The sequence below is a fragment of the Microcaecilia unicolor genome, chromosome 2 (assembly GCF_901765095.1).
Source record: "Microcaecilia unicolor chromosome 2, aMicUni1.1, whole genome shotgun sequence".
In the NCBI taxonomy this organism is placed as follows: Eukaryota; Metazoa; Chordata; class Amphibia; order Gymnophiona; family Siphonopidae; genus Microcaecilia; species Microcaecilia unicolor.
In genome coordinates, this window is record NC_044032.1 from 446,812,179 (window position 1) to 446,835,175 (window position 22,997).

General features: G+C 44.0%; 1 protein-coding gene across 3 annotated transcripts in view; it reads left to right on the forward strand.

Moving 5' to 3' along the window:
- RTKN (rhotekin) overlaps positions 1 to 22,997 on the forward strand; it is a 244,889-nt gene that overhangs the window by 83,946 nt on the left and 137,946 nt on the right. The window contains exon 1 of one of the 3 annotated variants that reach the window (XM_030190904.1): positions 17,363 to 17,737. The exons of the other annotated variants lie outside the window; for them this stretch is intronic. Coding sequence (XP_030046764.1) covers positions 17,666 to 17,737 — 72 coding nt within the window. The 5' untranslated portion in view covers positions 17,363 to 17,665. Of the gene's footprint in view, positions 1 to 17,362; positions 17,738 to 22,997 lie in introns of those variants that run through there. 3 annotated transcript variants of the gene reach the window in all.

Genomic DNA, 22,997 nt, shown 5'->3' on the forward strand with positions numbered 1-22,997 from the left:
AGAGATTAATTAAGGGACGAAAGAGGACGGGATTTATTAGGGTATTTATAGAAGGTGGCTTTCGTAACTGAATGGTTGGTGAAGTGGGTTAGTGGGGCTGTAGGTTCTCATTGTAGGCTTTGTTGAAGAAATATGTCTTCAGAGATTTGCGAAAGGTAATTGTTTCGTCGATTGTTTTCAGTTCTGCGGGTAATGCATTCCATAACTGCTGGCGTGCATCAGCTTGTATTTTAGTCCTTTACAGCTGGGGAAGTGTAGGTTGAGAAATTTACGAGATGATCTTGTGGCGTTTCTGGGAGGTAGGTCCACGAGGTTTAGCATATGGGTTGGGGCGTCTGCGTGAATGATTTTGTGTACAATCGTGCAGATCTTGAATGCAATGCGTTCCTTAAGTGGGAGCCAGTGAAGTTTCTCTTTTAAGGGTTTTGCACTTTCATATTTATTTTTTCCATATATGAGTCTGGCGGCCGTATTCTGGGCAGTCTGGAGTTTTTTAATAGTCTGTTCTTTGCAGCTAGCGTACAATGCGTTGCAGTAGTACAGATGACTTATTACCATTGACTGTTCCAAGGTACGGAAGATGTATCTTGGGAAGAAAGGTTTTACTCTTTTGAGTTTCCACATGGTGTAGAACATCTTTTTCGTAGTGTTTTTCAAGTGGTTATCAAGAGTGAGGTTTCGATCAATGGTGACTCCAAGAATTTTCAGGTTTTGTGAGACAGGAAGAGAACAGTATGGTGTGATTATGGTGGAGAAGTTTTTGTGTTATATTGTGAGGTAAGTACAAGACATTGTGTTTTTTCTGCATTAAGTTTTAGTTGGAATGCATCTGCCCAGGTGTGCATTATTTGGAGGCTTTGGTTGATCTCGTTGGTGATTTTCATTAGATCATGTTTGAACGGGATATGTAGGGGTTGAGGTTTTGATTGGCTAGAAGTTTGGCTAAGGTATCATCTATAGGTTGATAAGGTTGGTGAGAGAGGGGATCCTTGGGGGGTACTCCACATTCAGGTGTCCATGGGAGTGATCTGTCCGCGTTCGTTGTTACTTGGTATGATCTTGTGGTCAGGAATCCTTTGAACCATTTGAGAACTGTGCCTCCTACTCTGAAGTATTCTAGTATATGTAAAAGTATTTCATGATTAACCATGTCAAAGGCGCTGGACATGTCGAATTGTAGGAGGAGTATGTTGTTACCAGTTGCAATTGCTTGTTTAAATGAGTTCATTGCGGACACTAGAACTGTTTCACTGCTGTGGTTTGACAGAAATCCTGATTGAGACTCTTGCAGGATTGAGTGTTTATTTAGTTATTCAGTAAGTTGTTTCGTCACTATGCCTTCCATGAGTTTGGTTATAAGTGGAATAGATGCTACTGGGCGATAATTGGTTAGGTTCATTGTGCTTTTCTTAGCATCTTTCGGTAGCGGAGTAAGTAGGATGTTTCCTTTGTCCGTGGGAAAGAGCCCATTTTGGAGTCCTGTAATTTACGTGGGTCGTGAGGTCTGCTTTGAATTGTTTGGGTGCCGATCTTATTAGACTATTAGGGCAAATGTCTAGTTTTGCATTGCGATTTGGCGTATTTTCCAAGCCAATGTGAGATTTCGTTTGATGAAAGAGTGTCAAAGTTGGTCCCATGATCGATCTGCTGGGTATTCCCCGGGTTTCGGGTCTAGACATTCAAGGATATTTGTGTAATCCGTTATGTTGTTAGGTATCATGAGTCGGAGCTTTATGATTTTTTCCTTGAAGTAATTTGCAAGGTTGGTTGCTGATGGGGTATCTGTGTTGTTGGAGGTAACCGTATTAGTATTTAGGAGATGGTTTACGAGTGAGAAGAGTTTGTGTGTATACCTTGTAGTTTTGGTCCTATTTTGGTTTTGTAGTACGTCCTTTTAGTTTGTCTGATAGTGTATTGTATTTCTTTGTAGTTGTTTTCAGTCATTGAGTGTGTTTTTGTCTTTTTCTTGTTCCATGTCTTTCTAGTCTTTTTACTGGTTTTTAATTCTTTCAGTTCTTCGTTTAAACCATGGTATTAAGTTTTTTTCTATGTGAGGTTCTGGTTTGAAGTGGTGCTATATTGTCTAATATTGTTCTGCATCTGTTAATCCCATTCTAGAAGAAATTGGGGTGAGTCTGGAGGTGTTGTCCATCGTCGGGTGTATAATCGTTTGCCAGAATATTAGAAGACTGCAGTCTTGAAATTCTCCATACTGAGGTTGGAACCTGGAATTACAATCTGAAATCAGAACTTTATGCCCATCTCCTTGGAAAATAACGTAAAGGCAGGCTAGGCCTCTCTATAGTGTAAAATGTGGATGTTTCTAGAAGTGGGTAAACTGTGATGTCAAGTAAGGTAGAGTGGGCATTCTGGTTCATCCCCCCTCAGGGTGGGTCCCTTTCCTCAGGAACTGTGTAGGGGTCTGCTTATAGGTACTCAAGGAATGTGTGATTGTAACAGAAAACTTGCAATTATTCAGTGGAGATCATGGAGGCAAGAGAGGTCTGAAGGAACACTAGAGATTTATAGTAATTGAGTAGTTTTCATTATTGTTTAAGTAGAGACCGCTTTGGATCCAAAGGGGCTGAAGGAGAGCTGACAAAAATCTTCCTACACAGGACTGTGACAGCCTGTCCAACTTGTGACAATAGTTGTTTCATCAACAAATTTGGGTTAAGCTAATAGAATTTACAACCCTGAATCAGAATATTCAACTCCGTTGTCTTCCTGTGGAATAAGTTGTACAATAATTCTTTGCAGTACAAGCCTTTGTCAAATTACTAAAATATGTTCAGAATCATGAGGCAGACAAATTAAAAATGCTTTAATAAATAGCCCAAGCTTTAACTTTCTTTCTGAATAACACACAGTTTAATTCAAGACAGCATTCAAGTGAAATTGAATTCCAAACCACTAGAACTGCATAACTAAAAGCAGTCTTTCAAATGAAGGACTATTTTTTCACGTAGACACCTGCAACGGGGCCTGCTGAGAGCAGCAAGAACCTCTAGACCAGTGATTTCCCAAACCTGGTCCTGGAGGCACCCCAACCACTCAGGTTTTTAGGATATTCACAAGAAATATTTATGAGAGAGATTTGCATGCAGTGGAGATGTAGTGCATGCAGATTTCTCTCATGGATATTCATTGGGGATATCCTGAAACCTGACTGGCTGGGTTGCCTCCAGGACCAGGTTTGGGAAATCACTGGTCTAGACGAAGGAGTGGAGGAGAAGCCAAATGTTCAGAGCAGTGGGCTGAGACCCAAGGGAGCACAGTCTGTTAAACAGTCTGATAAAAATTTCAGAGAGTTATCCTGCAGAGATTTAACAGTAAGACATGTGATCTTAATCCTTTCATGTTCCTTGTTGCCATATGGCAACTGAAAAAAGTTTATTTATATTCTTGAAAAGGTTAAAAAGAGTTCTTATGACTGTATTTTTGCAATCTGCCTTGGGCTGTTTTGATAGGGTAATAAATCAAAGTTTACTAAATAAATCTTTCCCTCTCTGTGCTTTTTCACCTGTGATCCACTACACCAGGCGAATGGCCACTCCTTTTGGAACTTTTAAGCCATCAGAATACTTGACCCTTGAGTAACAGTTGTATCTTTAAAAAAAAATTTAATTTTTAAATGTTCCCACAAGGCTGCAAGTACACTGGGCTTCTGTCTGCGTCAAAGGTAGTGGTATCTGCATTTCATTTACTGCATCTTGGTTTCTTTAAAAAAAAAAAAAAAAAAAAAAACACAACACAGTAGATGTCCAGACCTTAAGTGGTTTCATAGTACAGAACCGAGATGCAGCTTAAGGAAAGGAAATTGCGTGTTCATAAATAAAGAAGCCAAATAAGAAAACAGGAAACTTTGTGTTACTGCTTTTAGTTATGACTGACTAATTGCATATGTTCATGATCACCTATCATTCATTTTTGCGGCTTTTCTTCCTTAAAAAAAAATTTCATGTGCTTTTATTTTGTTTGATCACCTGTGTGCACATCTTATCATGAATCATTCATCCCAGCGCAACCGAATCTCACAATAGGCTGGAGGGGCAGATATAGAGGGATACGGTAGAGTGGTTCCACCTCTTTGCTTGCAGTTTATGTGTTGCTTGAGAGGACCAGGGTCTCCAGGAAAGAAGCTAGAGCATTAGAGTAGCAGGCAGTAAGCAATTTTGCCTTCCAGGTGCTGATCTTCTCATACTGAGGATGACTCTTCAGTATATGGCTAGGAGGGAAGGGAGAAGGATGCTGCTGTTACTGGCTGAATGATGGGTGGATGCGAGGATCAATTGGTAAGTTGCCCCCCCATGGTGCAAGGGTAATGGACCTCACTTGTCAGAATTTTAGAGTGGTGCGTGTGAGTACTAATGACAGAAGCAGGTTCTGGAATCCAAATTTAAGATTTTAGGGAGGTAATTAAAATCCAAAACCTCCATGCTTCGAAATGCTCCCGGTTCTACGCACAGGACCCCAGAAGCAGACAGTTTGAGTTTCAATACATGAATGAGATGACGGTGCAAGGAAAAGAATTTCAAGTATATTAGGAACTTTGGAGAAAGAGGTCTCTGTTCCCATGGGATGGATTCCACTTAAAAAAAAAGAAAACAGGTTACTGGCACTAAAAAGAAATAGAATAACTTTGAACCTAGGTTTTGAGGGAAGGCTATCACTCGGGACTGCATGATTGAGAGTGAGGCATCATCTGAGAATGCTGTGAAATGAAATGTAGCTATCCTGTCACAAGGGGGTGAGGGCAGCCCGGAGATTCTACATAAAAGGCCACTGGCATCAAAATTTAGGGGGCGGTGTAGGGAAAGCAGTAAAACACCAGTGAAATTATTAAAATAAAGAGTCCTGGTGTATAGGGAGAGGCAAGAGTTCAACTGAACTGATACAAAACTCCAAAAAGAGAGAAGTGGACACTGTAGGTATCCTTTGAAGAAAACAAAGCAAAATGGGAAATTTGAGTAGATAGTTGCAAAGCCTGGTACCTGAAACAGGCGGCATTAGCATCTAATGTTCAGTATATAAGTGGAAAATCCAAACTCTTTTCAGATTCAAAATCTATCTTCTGAGTGTGGAAATACACATTTGGAGCATATTTGCTCTCCTTCCCATGACAACAATTGGAAAACGGTTTTAGAAAAAAACACATCAAGCAGCCCTTGGATGTGAGGGATGCGCTTAGGAGACAGGTCTCTTGCACCTCAGTACTGTTTCTCCTCAGATGTTACAATGGGCTGCATCCAGAATGCATTCTGAGGTACATCTCTGAGCCTGAGACTCCTGTGGTCACGGATCCTTTATGCTGATCATCTGGCCAGGAAAGTTTTGGATCTTAAAAATCCCTTCTCCTATTATCATGCTTGTTACTTTTGGTCAAGCCATGTCAGCTTAGGAAAGATGGTACACTAGCTGGTAACCTAGCTGGCTGTCAAAGAGGCAGCACTCCAGGCTGTCCCTGAGCCTCTTCTGGACTCCTGCACTCTGCTTCCTGGATTCTCACGGAGGGCAGAAGAAGGAGTTGAGCTCCTGGATGCAATGCTATTTATTCTTCCCTCCAACATCACAGAAGGATATACCTATTGCCCAATGAGTGTGGGCTGGTCAATGCTCCATGACTTTGCAAAAAGTCAAGTCAGATCAGGAGCAGGAACACTTTCCTCCGGATTCTATATATCATGCTGAGATTTGTGTGAGGAAATTGAAGTGTACTTCATAACAACGTGCATAACCGAATTGGTTTGCAAACCGGCACTGATAATTGCCAATTAACAATAATTATTGACACTAATTGGCATTAATGAGACCTTTCTTCCCAAGGGAAACTTTCCGAAACCTAATACAATCAATGGTCCTAAGCCACGCAGACTACTGTAACGGAATCTATGCAGGATGTAAAGAACAACTCGCAAAAAAATTCCAGACCACCCAAAACACAGCTGCTAGGCTGATATTTGGCAAAACACGCTTCGAAAGTGCCAAATCCCTCCGTGAAAAGCTACACTGGCTCCCAGTCAAAGAACGGATCATCTTCAAAATAAAGCCTTGGTGGCCCAGTGGCTGCAAATTCAAGCACCCCCCCAGACCTGGTGGTCTAGTGGACCGCTACTAGTACCTTAATGCTGGAGGGGAGGCAGTGTAGTAGTACACTCCCTCCTCTTCCAGTGCTGCCTTGAAAATAGTGGGGCCCAGCCCTGCCCAGTGCATCCTGGGATGTGCTGGGCAGGGCTTCATCACCATATAAGGGAGAAGCCCACCTAGCGCTTCCCAGGATGCACTGGGCAGGGCTGGGCACCACCATTTTCAAGGTGGCGCTGGAAGAGGAGGGAGTGTACTACTCCCCTCTTCCACCATTAAGGTACGGGGATAGACCACTAGACCACCAGGTTTTGGGGGAGGGGGTGCTTGAGTTTGTAGCCACCAGGGCTTTTTTTTTTGGTCAGGGGGCTGTGTTGCTAGCTTGTGTTGTGGGGGGGGGGGGTCGAAGGAAATGGAGGTCTGCTGGACCTCCTGCTCCCGTGTCGCCGGGTTGGGGTGTGGGGGTTTGGGGGGCACTAGGCCACTAGGGCCTTGTAGTTGCAAGGGGGTCTAGGGGTCCCACAAACCTCCAGCCCCTGTGTTTGATGGGTCCTGACCTGTCAAACAAGTGTGGGATCCTCCCACACATTACCCTATGATCAGAGATAATAGCGCTATCTCTGATCATAGGGGTGGTAAAGCCCCGCACTGTTCCAGCGCTATTTTTAGAGCACTGTTTGGAACAGCGCGGGGTTTTTAATCATCTGGCCCCCATCTTCTATCAGAATATCTTTTGATAGAAGATATTCAAATGATTGGTATGAAAGGGGAGGTGCTACTGTTGGAAGATTAATTTATCTGACGTGGATTGGAACATCCCGTCTGCGGAATCGGAAAGAAGTAGGGAGATTGTGGATGCCTGTCAAAGTGCCTTGCTCAGACAAATGGTGACGGAACCCATGAGGGAAGGGTCAGTGCTGGATCTAGTGCTCACGAATGGAGGTAGTGTTTCCGATATCCAGGTGGGTGCCCACCTATGTAATAGTGATCATCACACCGTATGGTTTGATATAAGGGTGAAGGCGGAGTGCAGACGCGCACAACTCAAAGTACTGGATTTCAGACGTACTGATTTTGATAAAATGGGGGAGTACCTGAAGAAGAAGCTGTTGGCGTGGGAAGGCGTAGGAGAAGTGGAAAAACAGTGGTCCAAGCTAAAGGCTGCTATAAATATGGCAACTAATCTTTTTGTAAGGAAAGTAAACAAAAACAAGAGAAGCAGGAAGCCGATATGGTTCTCCAAACAAGTAGCTGAAAAAATAAGAGCAAAAGAGGCTTTGTTCAAGAAATACAAAAGAACGCAATGAGAGGATCACGGAAAAGATTATCGGATTAAACTCAAAGAAGCAAAGAGGGAAATATAGCTAGCGAAAGCGCGAGTGGAAGAAAAAAAATGGCTAAAGATGTAAAGAGAGGTGACAAGACTTTTTTCAGATATATTGGAGAAAGGAGAAGAGAGAGGAATGGAATTGCGAGACTGAAGGATAATGAGAATGGCTATGTGGAGAGTGATGAAGATAAAGCGAACGTGCTAAACAATTATTTCTCTTCGGTGTTCAAGGAGGAAAATCCTGGAGAAGGACCGTGGTTGGCTGCCGAGGGAACGTCTGGGAATGGAGTGGATACTGCGCCGCTTACGGAAGAAAGAGTTTATAAACAGCTGGAGAATCTGAAGGTGGACAGAGCTATGGGGCCAGGTGAGATACATCCCAGGATACTGAAGGCGCTCAGAGAGGTCCTGGCGGGACCTCTTAAAGATTTATTTAATAGATCTGTAGAGACGGGAGAGGTTCCACGAGATTGGAGACGAGCGGATATGGTCCCTCTTCACATAAATGGAGACAGGGAAGAAGTGGGAAACTGCAGACTGGTAAGTCTCACGTCGGTGGTAGGAAAAATAATGGGAGTCGCTGCTGAAAGAAAGGATAGTTAACTTTCTAGAAGCCGACGGGATACAGGACCTGAGGCAACATGGCTTTACCAAAGGAAAATCCTGCCAAACGTATCTTATTGACTTTTTTGACTGGGTGACCAAAGAACTGGATGAGGGACGTGCGCTAGATGTAATCTACTTGGACTTCAGCAAAGCCTTTGATACAGTCCCCCACAGAAGACTCGTGAATAAGCTGAAAGGGTTGAACTTAGGACCGAAAGTGGTGAACTGGATAAGAAACTGGTTGACCGACAGGTGGCAGGAGGTGGTGGTAAATGGAATCCGCTCGGAGAAAAGGAAGGTGAGCAGTGGACCTCAGGGGTCGGTGCTGGGGCCTATTCTGTTTATTATATTTGTGGGAGATATTGCTGAAGGTTTGGAAGGAAAGGTGTGCCTTTTTGCGGATGACACGAAAATAGCCAATAGAGTGAATACCCCGGAGGGAGTAGAAGGGATCACCGAACGTTAGAAGAATGGTCGAGGGTCTGGCAGTTAAAATTTAATGTAGTGAATACTCTTCTGGGGTATAGATAATTCACTGGTTTCACTGTATTAAATAAATCCTACCTCCAAAACCACAATCAATTGAAAATCAAAACATCAAAATCAAAATTAAAGTGTAAAAACGTGAAAAACTAAAAGATTTTAAAACTTTTTTTATGCTAATTGTGCTCAGACTTTGGGTATCCCACACCGTATCGGCTGTCCATTCACTTATGAGATAATACCCATATTAGCATCATCGCACTCCCTACCGCCTACCCGTGGTGTCCCATTTATTTATTTATTTATTTATTGTTACATTTGTACCCCGCGCTTTCCCACTCATGGCAGGCTCAATGCAGCTTACATGGGGCAATAGAGGGTTACGTGACTTGCCCACAGTCACAAGGAGCTGCCTGTGCCGGGAATCGAACTCAGTTGATATTTCTCATTAATTATTCATAGATAATTCTTAGCATCTGTCTAATTCTCATACTGAAATTCCATTAACCACGGAGCGTGGGATACTTATTGCCTTCCTAGATGGATCATTCAGCTCATTACAGAGTCAGTCCCAAGTTCTGTTTGCTTGTGCTCTTAATTCCTCATGAACTCAAAAATGTTCCTAGTCCTTGATTTTATATCGTCATGCTGATGGTTCCCGACATGCGTGCATGTTTCCCCCTAAGTGTCCTCAGGGGAATGTTGGACTGTGATGAGACCAGCTTCGTCTCCACTCAGTTCAACCGACCGAGACGCCAGTACATGCTATGTTAGTGATTTGCCCAAGGTCATAAGGAATGTCAGTGGGAGAAGCAGAGCTTCCAAGGTACTTAGTTCCAGGAGATTTTAGGCCAATCCTAGATTTCTGCCAACCACATCCTGATGCATCATGGGTCTTGCAGCACTGGAATGGGTAGAATCAGGCAGTATAAATTCCACACTACTTTGGGATGTGAGTTTAAAATCAGGACTGTCCAAAAAGTCTCTCTCCAGGAACTGGGTAAGTTATGGCAGGCTCAATGCGGCTTACATGGGGCAATGGAGGGTTAAGTGACTTGCCCAGAGTCACAAGGAGCTGCCTGTGCCTGAAGTGGGAATCGAACTCAGTTCCTCAGTTCCAAAGTCCAAGTTGTCAGCTCTGGCTCAGAAGTGGGTTTGAATCCTGGCTGGAGTTTTAAACTGATTTGACACTGAGTTTGTTGAAGAAACTTGCCCAAAGGCTGCGCTGTGCACCTTTCCTGCCCCTCAGCCCTTCCTAAGGGAGCCTGGCTCTTCTCAGTTTAATGGTTCATTACTCCTAGGAGTAATGAGTGTGGGGGGGGGGGGGGGGGGAGCAGATTTTAAACAGATGGCTCCTCTGATTTGCAGCCTGTCAAAGCTGAGGATCAGGTGGAGGGTAATTTCAGCATAGCCTATTTCTTCTCATTTCTACTTGGGAAGGTTGGGGGTGCCCCTGGATATTTTCCTATGCTGTGCTTCAGGAAGCACACACCTTCCAAGTTTCCAGTAGGTGAAAATATGTGTGTGTGAGAGGACTGAGAGCATATGGAGAGGCTAATGGAGAGGGAGAACAGAGGAAGGAAACAGGAAAGCTTTTCTTCAGTGCCTGTGTGAGAGTGGTGGGGGAGGGGAAGCAGGCCCAGGAGTTCCTTAAAAGCACATGGAGAGGGGAATAAGACGGAACAGCTGCCTAGACAGAGGCAGATACTGAAAGGGACTGATTCAGCATTGTCTAGGGAAAGAGGAGAAGCGTGAGACCCAGAAGTGGAAAGCAAGAGGTAAGTAAGTGATGAGAGAACAGGAATCTATGAGAGAATAAAATCAGTTGTGAAGGAGCTGGAGAATATGTGTGATGTAGGTACCTGTGATCAAGTGATACTGAAGGCAGGATGGTGAGCTAAATAAGGGGCCTTTGCACTGATAGGCAGATGCTCAGAACCTAACACCAGTGCTCGAAGTGATTAGCGCCATAGTGAGCACAGAATGCTCAGAGGGCTCTAGTGGGAGCCAATGTGAGTGCCAACGATTAGTGCAAATAATATGCAAATTACCTCATTACCATCAGTTTGACTACATTTCCTATTCCCTCTCAATGCTCAGAAAACAGCGCACAGAACAAAGGCACCCTTACTGCTGAAAACCTAGCATCATCTCGGAGCACGCATTGGGGTGTTTGAAGAGAGGATTGCCCATGATTTTTTCTTTAAAACCTGCCATTTTTTTCTTTAATGTGGAAGCAGAAGGAAGCTTGTACAAGCCCCTTATTGCTGGTACTGAGATAAGTGCGTGCAATTCAGAGCAAACCTCAAAGTAAAAGCACACATTGAGGCCTGTTTTCGGTGCTTAAATATAAACCTTCCAAGTAAACAAAAAAAAAAATGAAAAGCTTATATTTAAAGGTGCAGAAGACCGGCACCCATGTGTGCTTCATGTTTAAGTTTGCCTGGTGCATGCACTCAAGAGCTGCACGCACCACAAAACTGTTCTGCGCATGTGCCAAGCACATTCTTCCCTTGCTTTCACTTTTACAGCATGCATATAATTTGAATACCTTTTCCTTTTAGCATTGACCTGCTAGTTTTCTGTACTGTTCCTGCAGTATGGCTTGTGTGCTGTTGGCTTTATCGCAGGAGTTCTGATCATGGATCCGTGAGGCAGGAAAAGTTTGGCTGTGTTCCTCCTGCTAGTATACATTTAGGCTCATTTTCAAAGCACTTAGCCTCCCAAAGTTCCATAGAAACCTATGGAACTTAGCCTCCCAAAGTGCTTTGAAAATATGCCTCTTTGTCATGTGAATAAAGTTTCTTGAATATGAGTGTGGATGCTGTGGTAATTGCCAGAATGCCTGGAAATAAAGATTTAAAAACTCTTATGTCTTTTTCCATGAATTAACTTAATGCATTTGTTGAATAACTTTGGTGAATCTGAGTGAGGTGGCTGGCAGGGATCACTGACCTTGCCCCTGCTCCCCGTGACAGAGTGTGGGTGTGGAGGAGAGCTCTTAACAGAGTTTCCATCTTTCTTAGGGTTACCATATTTGCCCTGAGAAAAAAGAGGACACAAAATATCACCCAGCTTCGCCCCCTGTCACCTTGACCCCCCCCCCCCCGCTCCCCAAGAAAGCCAGATTTCCTCTCTCTCCACTCATGTCTCGCCAATCTTTTTTCCAGCCTCTCTCCACCCACTTGACTCCATACACATCCCCTCCCCACTTCCTGTACCTTATTGTAGTGCCCTGGTGGTCTAATGGCCTCTTCGGGGCAGGAATGAGCCCCTTCTGCTGCAGACCTGTTGTGCTCCCGGCGCTGCTTCAAAATGGCTGTTGAGAGTTCAAGCAGTGACCATGCAAGACTTCTGCAGAAGTCTCACGAGGCCACCGCTTGAACTCTCATCAGCCATTTTGGTGCCAGGAGCAAGACAGGTCTGCAGCCGTACTGGGCATGAAAGAGGAGGGGGCTCTTTCCTGCCCCGAAGAGGCCACTAGGGCACAATAATAAGGTAAAGGAGGGGAGGGGAGGATAGGACACCCTGAGGCCTGCCAGACTGCCCATTTGTCTGCAAACCCAGACAAAAGGGCAGGCTGGCAAAACCTGCCCAGATGTCCTGCAGTGTCCTCAAAAAGAGGACATGTGTGGGTGGGTGAAAGTGGACTTATGGTAACCCAAATCTTTCTGGATGATGAAGGTGTGAATAATATATGTGCTGGACTGTGAAACTTGGTCCTGAAAGGCTGTGTTTGGGTGTGTTAGCAGAGGTGGTCTCCACTGCTGCCTGAGAAGCTAAGGCAAGGCTCCTGACCAGTGGTGCCCACATCCCCTAGGGGTGCAGGAAGAGGGTTAAGCAGGGTGTGGAGAAGGGTCTTGAACTCTGAGGCAATTTATTGAAACTTTCTAGACAGTGAAGGCAGTAATTAGGACAGTTATTGGCAGTATAACTGTGCTACTGTAATTTTATTGACATATTAGCAATTAGCATGTTGTAGCTGTCAGCAGTCACTAATGGACATGTGGTTTAGGAAAGAAGTATGAGGGTTTAAGTGATCTTTAAAGAGGTGCAGGAACCAAAAAAAAGATTAAGAATCTCTAGGTTAAGGGAACCAGTCCGATATTTGTAGCAGGGGTGTCCAGAGGAGACAGAGCGGGGAGGAGGATTTACTCTCAGGATATCTGAGATACATTGCTAAAGTTTTTATTGGGTAGTGGCTTTTATGCTGTGGGCTGGTTTCTTTTCTTATACTGTTGGGTCCAGGATTTGATACCACCGTGAGCTGGAGTCGAAGATGCCACACTGGAACGATCATACATACAAATCCAATCCTCCCACAACATTCATGGTCTTTGAACCCAGTATATACAGTATAGTCCAGAGTTGATGCAAAGATATTGGGTGCTTGGCCTAGGCAGGCCTTCAGCTCTGCTGCCTCCCCCCCCCCCTTTCAAATTAACTGTCACGTCTCCAGTCCTCTTCACCAAAGATTTTGATAATTAAACTCAACCATCATGATTACCCCATTATTACCCTTCCCAGAATAATCCTGTGCAAAATAGAGTTTGCACTTTTATAATAAAGACAGTTTCCAGAAGCCATTTGTCAAGGTAAATAGGCTATTTGAAATTGGGCCATCCTTCCTTCAAGTAAAAAGTGCTGATGGTTCCTTGAGTTTGTGTGGTTATCAGGACTTATTTAGATTGAATTGCAGCTGCCACTCTGGGTGAGTGCCTGGTTTGCCCTGGCATTGCCCTTATCTACTGGCCGGGGGGGGGGGGGGGGTCAACCCAGTCCTGGGGTCCCACCCAGCCATCAGAAATTCAGGATATCCACAATGAATATGTAAAAGATAAATTTGCATGCACTATCTATCTCCATTGTATGCAAATCTATCTCATGCATATATTCATTGTGGATATCTTGAAAACCAGACTGGCTTGCAAACCCCTGGTTTAACTATATTAAACTGCTGTTTTACAGTGTTAACAGTGATACTGTTGCTGGGTCTCAGTTCAGTCTTACTAAGTTGAGAGGCTACTGGCTGGAAATTATTATTATTTATTGCACTTGTATCCCACATTTTCCCACCTATTTGCAGGCTCAATGTAGCTTACAGAGACCTGTTATGGCATCACCATACCAGGGTACAGAATACAATTGATGTTATACAGATGTCAGGGAAAACAAGAGGATCTGGTCAAGCAGTTATAGGAAGATACTTTCTGAGTGAAGGAAGATAGAAGTTGTGTAATAGTTAGTTATGGGTTCTCCTGATAAGCCTTGCTAAAGAGTTAGGTTTTCAGAGATTTGCAGAAGTTACTTAATTTGTTGATCGATTTCAAGTGAGTTGGGAGTGCATTCCACAACTGCATACTTATGTAGGAAAATGATTTCCAGAGCACCTCAAGTTGAAAGCAGGTAGTGAATTGGCCCACACTCTGTCCAGGGGCTGTGCTGGGAATACTGTATCCTGTCTTCACCCCCCTCATAGTGCCAGCAGCAGAGGGAAGACCCATGCTGGATCCACTTCATCTTCTTTAAAAAGGGGCAGATTTGAAGATGTTCATGAGGCCTTACGGTGCAATTGGTAGGTCACTTGCCTACTGTGCCTAGGTTAGGTAAAAGCCCACGCTGGGGTTTCTGTCAGACAGCTGGCCTCTGGCCAACTCAGCCATCCATCCAAACCACCAGCTAACAATCTGCTAAGAAACTGTCACATAAGTGGTGGCCCTCATAAAGCTGTTTGTGACTTGGTACTTGCATAAAGGAGACTACCTTTACTTTTCTTTACCTTCTGGATGTGGGATAGTTTGTAATTGAGAGGCAAGCTGGATTAGCTACAGGGCTGTAGAATCTGAAGCAATTTTGGGTGGACTCAGTGTCTGTAAAAATATACTGACTCCAGCTTCAAAATTTACTATATATTATAATGTTTCTATCTATCTCTTTGTTCTGGATCTAAAGTACTGGTAAATAATAAGTTATATTTACCAGCACTTTAGATCCAGAACAAAAAAATGAAAGCCCAGTATCAGTGGGAGTCATCGGAGCTGGAGTCACAGTCGGAATAGAAGGTCTGGTGTACCAGTTCCACAGCCCTGATTAGCAAACAGTTAAGTGCTAGGGAGGGATCTCTCACTCTCATTGACCCATGGTTTCCAGCCTGCCTTCTGCACTGCAGCCGGACTTCCAAGTACTAGAGAGATTGTGATGTCAGTTATGGTTGCCATGTTAGTGTTCTTGAATGTATAGAAGAAAAGGTTAAGAAATAAAAAAAAAACAAATGAAAGTATCACCCACTTGGAAGGACATGCAATAAACGAGGACCCCACTGCTGCTTCCCTTCTAATGTAGTATATGTTATATCTTGCAGTGCAGAAAACGTGAGGAGGGAGATGGGTCAAATGCTAACAAGAATCAGCTCACATAGACATCCTATCAGATGCCACAAACCAGAACAAGGTGGAACCTCTTTGGTTTGCTCTTTTTGAGTCTTAGGATAGGTTACTGAAAGGGAGTTTTAAAACAATCCAGAAACGTAAGACTTTTGAAGTTAAAACGACCAGACACCTTGTGACAAGAGAAGATTTCCCAAAGATATGGGCTTTTAACCTATTATAAGCCATAAAAATCTATTTTGCCTATCAAGGCAATATATCAATTGCATGCATAGGCTCTGTGGGTGCTGAGCAGACCCAATATTGAGTAATTTCTTTTACTGTATCCAGGGAGGGGTAATTTTTATTTTTTTTATTTGTTACATTTATATCCCACATTTTCCCACCTATTTGTAGGCTCAATGTGGCTTACATAGTACCGGAGAGGCGTTACAGACTCCGGTGTAAACAAATACAAAGTGATGTGGTAAGATAAAGTTCATGTGGCACAGCAACACTAGGGAATCGTACAACGGAAGAGTTGTGTTATGTCCATTATGATATTTAGTTTTATTGTGTTGCAGAGATCAGGCATTTATGTTGGATCGGTAGGGTATGCCTTTTTAAACAGTTTAGTGTTTTCCGGAAGTTTAGGTGATTGTACGTAGTTTTCAAGGCTTTTGGTAGTGCATTCCACAGTTGTGTGCTTATGTAGGAAAAACTGGACGCGTAAGTTGATTTGTATTTGAGTCCTTTGCAGCTTGGGTATTACAGATTTAGGTACGTTTGTGTTGATTCGGATGTGTTTCTAGTTGGTAGGTCGATCAAGTCTGTCATGTATCCCGGAGCTTCACCATAGATAATTTTGTGAACCAGAGTGCAGATTTTGAAAGCAATGCGTTCTTTGATTGGGAGCCAGTGTAGTTTTTCGCGAAGGGGTTATGCACTTTCAAATTGCGGTTTTCCGAAGATAAGCCTAGCTGCCGTGTTTTGAGCAGTCTGAAGTTTCTTTAAGGTTTGTTCTTTGCATCCCGCATAAATTCCATTGTAGTAGTCTACATGGCTTAGTACCATTGATTGTATCAGGTTGCGAAATGTTCCCCTCGGGAAGAATTGTTTCATGCGTTGGAACATTTTCTTTGTTGTGGATGTCACTTGGCTCTCTAGTGTTAAGTTGCGGTCCATTGTAACGCCGAGGATTTTCAGGCTGTCTGAGATAAGGAGGGTGTTATCTGGGGTGTTGATAATTGTGGGGTTATCCGTGCTGTGTAGGCATGAGAGGATGAGACAGTGTGTTTTTTCTGTTTAGTTTTAGTTGAAATTTTGAATTGTTTGGTACCCTAATCATTTTGAGCTGCTGTTTTTGATTGCATGACCCATACCGCATACCTTCTGATCACTTATCACCCACCCCACCTTCCTTTTTCAGAATATTATTGAAGTGCTTTTTATGATCCACTTCTAGTTTTTGGAAATGTTATTTTTTCTTGAGGTGTTCAGACCTGAGGAACGGTGTTTTTAGCGCCAGTAAGCTATTAATTGATTTTACAGGATTGGGCAACACAATGTTTTAAACCACTAAAAAGGTATCCTGATGTTTTGGGGGATCTCCTCCCCCCCCCCCCTATTTTTTTATTTGATAACCTTTATTACAGACATACCTTGCCTGGTTAATGGCATGCTGTACAACTGAATAAGAGTAAGACTGGAGGTATACCTTTCAGGAAATCTAGACTGCACCAATTTGACTGCCCCTTCTTGATTGACTGTACACTTGTCCTTTAGATTGTAAGCTCTTTGAGCAGGGACTGTCCTTCTATGTTAAACTGTACAGTGCTGCTTAACCCTAGTAGCGCTTTAGAAATGTTAAATAGTAGTAGTAGGTAAAAGGCTTCAGGGGAGTCTCTTTACTTTGCAGTGGGCAGGATGGCGAGAGAAACTGTGTGTGTGTAACTGGGCCCTACTGTTCTCACCCCATCCCTGCACTGAGTGCTCTGAATTTGTGTGACTGTCAGTACAGTATGGATTGCTATGTACAGTATATGTGTGTGAGAGAGAGAGATCCACCCCTCACTCCCCTCTCTCCTAGCTGCTGGTTGTGTGGGAGGGGGGATGTGAAAGCCACACTGGAACAGGAATGAAAGAGCCTTTTTCATCTGCAGCTGGGAGTGCGGGCACATTCCGAGCAGGAATCTGTGGATGGAAAAAAAAAGGGGGGGGGGACCCGCAAAAGAATCGAGGCAACGACTGGAGAAACAGTGCCTTAGAAGCCCAGCAAACGTGGTCCAGCAGAGCACAGGAAGGGGGGGGGGGGGTCACTCTGGATCTCCCATCTGGATTTGTCTGTCGAACTGTAAAGGACCCAGTGAACTCTCCTGCTTCCAGGGTGCCGCGAGTTGGTGGAAATCTGAGCGGGGGAAAAAAAGTTTTCTCGGCAGGAAGGGAAGTGTGCATTTTGGCTGCAGCAGGAAACAGCTGTTGTCTGGGACTGGCTAGTGGGGAAAAGGAGGCGGGGAGCGGGCAAGAAGAGCACACCGAGATCTGCCTCGGAGGTTTGAGGGTGTGCGGCGCTCTCTGCGATGGATAAGACTAAGACGGTGCTGTTCAGGAGGTCATGGGCACGTTAAGCCAGGGGACATGCACAGGGGTGATCGTGGCTGAGGGAGACAGCAGTGACTCTGGATTACAAACACAGGGATCCATCAACTCCCCCTCCTTTCAAGACTTGGATGTAGCAGGTGGTGAGAGAGATAGAGAGAGAGCTCCTTAGGAAGCTCTCCGGGCCAGGTACTCGGAGATGGAGGACAGGCTGCGTATCCTGGAGGATTTAAATATGCTCTACATCCGGCAGATTGCGCAGAGTTTGGAGGTAACGGCTTTTCTCTTTCTCTTTTAAGATTGCAGCCGTTCGTCCAGTGCAGGTGCCTCCACATTCACAGTTCCTGCAGTACAAAAGTGTTCAGCAGAGCGCCAGGCGCTCAGTACAGCTATAAAAAGAACACAGTGCACGGTTTCACGAATAGTAACACCCACCTCCTATCAGTGGCACAGTTCAGTTTAGGTTGCTTAAAAAAGGAAAGAAGAAAGTTCTTGGCAGGTTCTCTGAGCCCTAAGCAATCAGACTTGGAACAGTGCGAGAAATGACTTCACAATGCACGCACTCGAGTCTGCTGGCTGTGGTCTCACAGCTGATGATGCACCCCATCGGGATCCGGTGAAACCCTGGTGTGTGGTAGCGTGGTTTTACCCACAATTGTCTGGTGTTGACTTGGTTTGCGGGGCAAATTCTTTACAGAATTTAAAGCCCTCAAATGTCCTTTTTCATACAAATTTATTTTTGGTTCGGATGAGAGAGAACGTTTTGAATGTTGCTTATATTTAACCTTTGTAATGATGGGGGGGGGGGGGGGGGGCTAAGTAATTTAGGGTGCTACAGTGCTGTTTTTCATCAGAACCCCCCCCCCCCCCCAGGCATCACAGGGTATATGTGAAACAGGAATAAGAACCCTAAACTGAAAAGTAAACTTGAGGAAAGAGGATTTTATAGTTAAAGTGTATATTTAGTATTGCAAAAATATGTTAAAATACCTGGATCAAAGTATAGTGAAGACAAAAAGAAAGGAAACCAATGAATAAGGCAAAATAAGCAGAAACGTATTTTTTGTGGAAATTAATACTGTTTTAACAGTTAAACGATTTTGTCAGTAGAGTATATGTCTTCCTTTGCCCTTGTGACCTTTTAAATCCCCCCCATTGATGACAAAACAGATTTTTTTTCTTTCAAGTATCCCAAAGAGAGAACACAAGGTTGCTCTATTCTGCATCGTCCTTCTCAGGGGAGGTGGCCCCTGTGCTTCAGTATCCAGTGATAAGCGATGTCCTTGGTACCTTTAGACTGTATCCCATTCCTGGTCTCACCGCCTGTAGACCAGGAGCAGAAGAAGTTAGAGAAGGAATTTGGCAGCCCTCGGTCTGCATTCTGATAGCCCTTTTTTAAGTACATAGTTTTTCTTTAGGACCCCATTCTTTTGAATGTAATATTTAATAAGCAACTCATAGTGACACGTTTGGGTACTAGGACATAACTTTATCCTTTTCCATTCTTCTGGTGAGGGACATCAGAGCAATTGCATTTTGGGGAGCCGCGCAGGGCTATTTTTGTTTAAACATTTAGTATGACCTTTGAAAATACATTAGTACAGGGGTCCCCAATCCAGTCCTCAGGACACACCTAGCAGGTCAGGTTTTCAGGATACCAACAATGAATATGCATGAGATAAATTTGCACACACAGCCTTCATTGTATGCAAATGTGTCTCATGCACATTCTTTGTGAAAATCCTGAAAACCTGATTGGCTAAGTGTATCCCAAGGACTAGGTTGAGAACCTCTGCATTAGTATAATGGTTTTTTTTTTCTTAGTTAATTCATAATTTGTGTTCAAAGTGCCCTCTAACTTTGACACATTCACAAAGTCTTCGATGCCACTGAGCTGTTGGCTCAGTGAATTCTGGGATTTAATTAAGAGCTGAGCTGTTGTGTGAGCTCGGGAGGGGGGGTGTCTTTTACAAAGCGAACGCTAAATCGGGACTGCCGCCGGTGGTAGTACTACAAAGAGCGCGCACCATTTCCAGGGGAAAAAGAAAACCCCCAGAAATGGCTTGTGCGGTGGAAACCCGGCAGTAATCAGTCTCGCCGCTCACTACCCAGTTACTGCTGGGTTACCGCGGGAATCCTTATCGCCACCTCAGTGAATGGCGGTAAGAGCTCCCTGCCTTATGGTCACGTGGTAAAGAGTTCTTTTACCTCATGAGCCATGTTTGTCTAGGGACTTTTTACCCACTGTGGTAGAAAGGGCCTTGGCATGTGGGAAAAATGGCCCCCACAGCTAGCGCAGGGCCCTTTTTCCCACAGCTTGGTAAAAGGACCCCTCGATGCACTGGAGCTCCATCCTGTTGAAACGTAAAGTACTGGGAAATGTCTCAAATTTCAGGCAGAAGTCTCTGCTGCAATAGGACATTTTGGAGTCATTTGGAAGAATGTTGGGGGTATACAGACTGCTTTTTCTTAATTTGCAGTTCAAAGATGTCATGGGCAATTTAGAAGACATAAATCCTTTGGGAGAGGTGTCCCTGCAGTGCTGTGCAACTTTGGGGGAAGGAAGGGAGGGATGGGGAGTGGCGGTAGGTGCAGGAGAGCTTTTGTGAGTTATTACCGCCGTTTATTTGCATATTCCTAAATTCTGCCTGAAAGGAGATGCTCACATAGAATTGCCTTCCTTCTCCTCATCTTTAACTTGCCTAGAACATGAAAGAGATGATAGGTATGTTTGTTTCAGTTTGGAAAGATGTAAAACAGTAAAGAGGAGTTCAGCTGTTTGGCTCATTAGCATGATCTGACTGTGAGGGCCTTTCACATTGCCATATTCCCTGCAAAGAATTGACCTCACAAATCTGGCTTGATTTCCTTCATTTTTGGTCTTTTGAGGGTGAATTCCATAACTCATGCCTAAAAAAATTGGTGCCGAAAAACCCTACTTAAACGCATTTATAAAATAGCGCTTAAGTCCCAGGGGTTGCATTGTAAATTTGGCCGTGTCCATTTGCACCAATGAAAACATGGTGCAAATTCTCACACCTAAGTTTACGCACAGAATCCCCTTATTCTATAAATTTGTGTGCAAGCCAAAACCATGCCCATGATCCACCCCGAACTGCCCATGACCTTCCCATTTCCACTCCCTCTTTTTAGGGGTGTGCATAAAATTAAGGCACAGATCACGCACATAAATTTATGCACATGTATCTTAATTGATTCCAGTTAGTAACCAATAATTGCTTGTTAAAAAACTAATTGGCACTAATTCAGTCATTCAATTAAATTGTGCATGCAAATAAGGCACACACCCAAATTTGTGCACACAAGGTTTTGGTGACTTTTATAGAATTAGGGGGATGATGTTCTCAATTTCAATCCAATAAATTCACAGTCTTTCATTTCTTGTTAGCTGTCTATAGTTAAGGCTCTTTGGGTTACAAATTGGGAGGTGGAAGGAAAGCTGAGTGTGCTGCATTTGTGACTAACTGTAAACAAATAGTGATCACATTGTTTTTCTAAGAAGTAGCCTTCATTAACTGGCAATGGCCCCAATTGCACAGATTTCCTGAATTCAAACTGCATGAAACTGAAAAAGGGCCCGTTTGATTGCAGGAAGTGACTAGTGCTCAAACTTCTCTGGTGTTTGAGTCAGTCATGAAATCAGAGCATGCTTACTTCAGGAGTCACAGTGGCATCAGAAGATATGGAGCCTAATATATGTATCTCTCTCTCTCTCTCTCTCTCTCTCTCTCTCTCTCTCTCTCTCTCTCTCTCTCTCTCTCTCTATATATATATATATATATATATATATATATATATATAGACAGATAGATATAAAAGGTATATTATGTGTGTATATATATATATATATATACTAGCCGTTAAGCTCGTTAAAACGGGCGAGATTTGTAATTCACACCTCCATGTCCAGCAAACCTCCTCTCTCCCCTGCCCTCCCCTCCCCTGATCCATGTCCAGCAACCTGCTCTCTTTCCTGGCCTCCCCTCCCCCCCCCCCCCCCCCCCGTTCACCAACCATCCTCTCTCCCCTGCCCTTCCCCCATATCCAGCAACCCTCCTCTTTCCCTTGGCCTCCCCCCCCGTCCACCAACCCTGCTCTCTCCCATGCCCTCCCCCCATATCCAGCAACCCTCCTCTTTCCCTTGGCCTCCCCCTCCGTCCACCAACCCTGCTCTCTCCCATGCCCTCCCCCCATATCCAGCAACCCTCCTCTCTCCCCTGCCCACCCCCCATATCCAGCAACCCTCCTCTTTCCCTTGGCTTCCCCCCCCCCCGCCCGTCCACCAACCCTGCTCTCTCCCCTGCCCTCCCCCGATATCCAGCAACCATCCTCTTTCCCTTGGCCTCCCCCCACCCTGCTCTCTCCCTTGCCCTGCCCCCATGTCCATCAACCCTCCTCTCTGCCCTGCTCTCTCCCCATGTCCAGAAACCCTCCTCGCTGCCGCTCGCTCCCCCGTCCGTGCCGGGCCCCCTGCACTGACATGAGAGCGCCTCTCACCTCCATGTGAAAGCGCTGCAGGCAGTAGTAGAGTGGAATGGGTTAGACATGAATCCCTTATTTACTCTTTCCAAAAATACTAGGACTAGGGGGGGGGCATGCGATGAAGCTACTAAGTAGTGAATTTAAAACAAACTGGAGAAAATATTTCTTCACTCAATGTGTAATTAAACTCTGGAATTCATGGCCAGAGAATGTGGTAAAGCAGTTAGCTTAGCAGGGTTTAAAAAAAGGTTTGGATAATTTCCTAAAAGAAAAGTCCATAAGCCATTATTAAGATGGACTTGGGAAACTCCACTGCTTATTTCTACAATAAGCAGCGTAAAATTTGTTTTACTCTTCTGGGATCTTGCCAGGTACTTGTGACCTGGATTGGCCACTGTTGGAAACAGGATACTGGGCTTGATGGACCTTCAGTCTGTCCCAATATGGCAATTCTTAAGATGTTATTACTTTTTTTTTTCCAGCTGCCCTATGCATTTCTTATTTTTAAATAAAAAAATTTGTATCCTTTTTTTTAATGTTAAAATTACCAGTTTATGACCATTTTAAATACATTAACGCTACCTGAAGATGTGAACTGAAGGGTTTTGAGACACTTACTACTATTTGTCTTGTACTCTTTCTTGTGAAGATATTCCAAAGCAGAAATAGCATGGGCGTTTGTTTTTTCATGCACTGCACACACCATTTAAAGTGGAATGAGGAAACGCAAGAATGTTGTTGCTAATGAGCTATAACTAAGCATTTTTGTACTTGGGGTAGGCAATTGTAATTGCATCCCTCTCCTCACTAATTTATAATTTATTTATACAATCTTTTATATATTGCCACTGTTATACAGATCATTCAACACAGTTTTTAATAAAGGTAAAATAATACATCAATGAAATAACATACAGTAAATAGAGCTCCTAAATACATCCTGAATTGTAAAGAAACCCAAGACATTGCTATCTAACCCTATTCCCCCCCCCCCCCCCCCCCCCCATTTTCAACTTATCAGGAGAGTA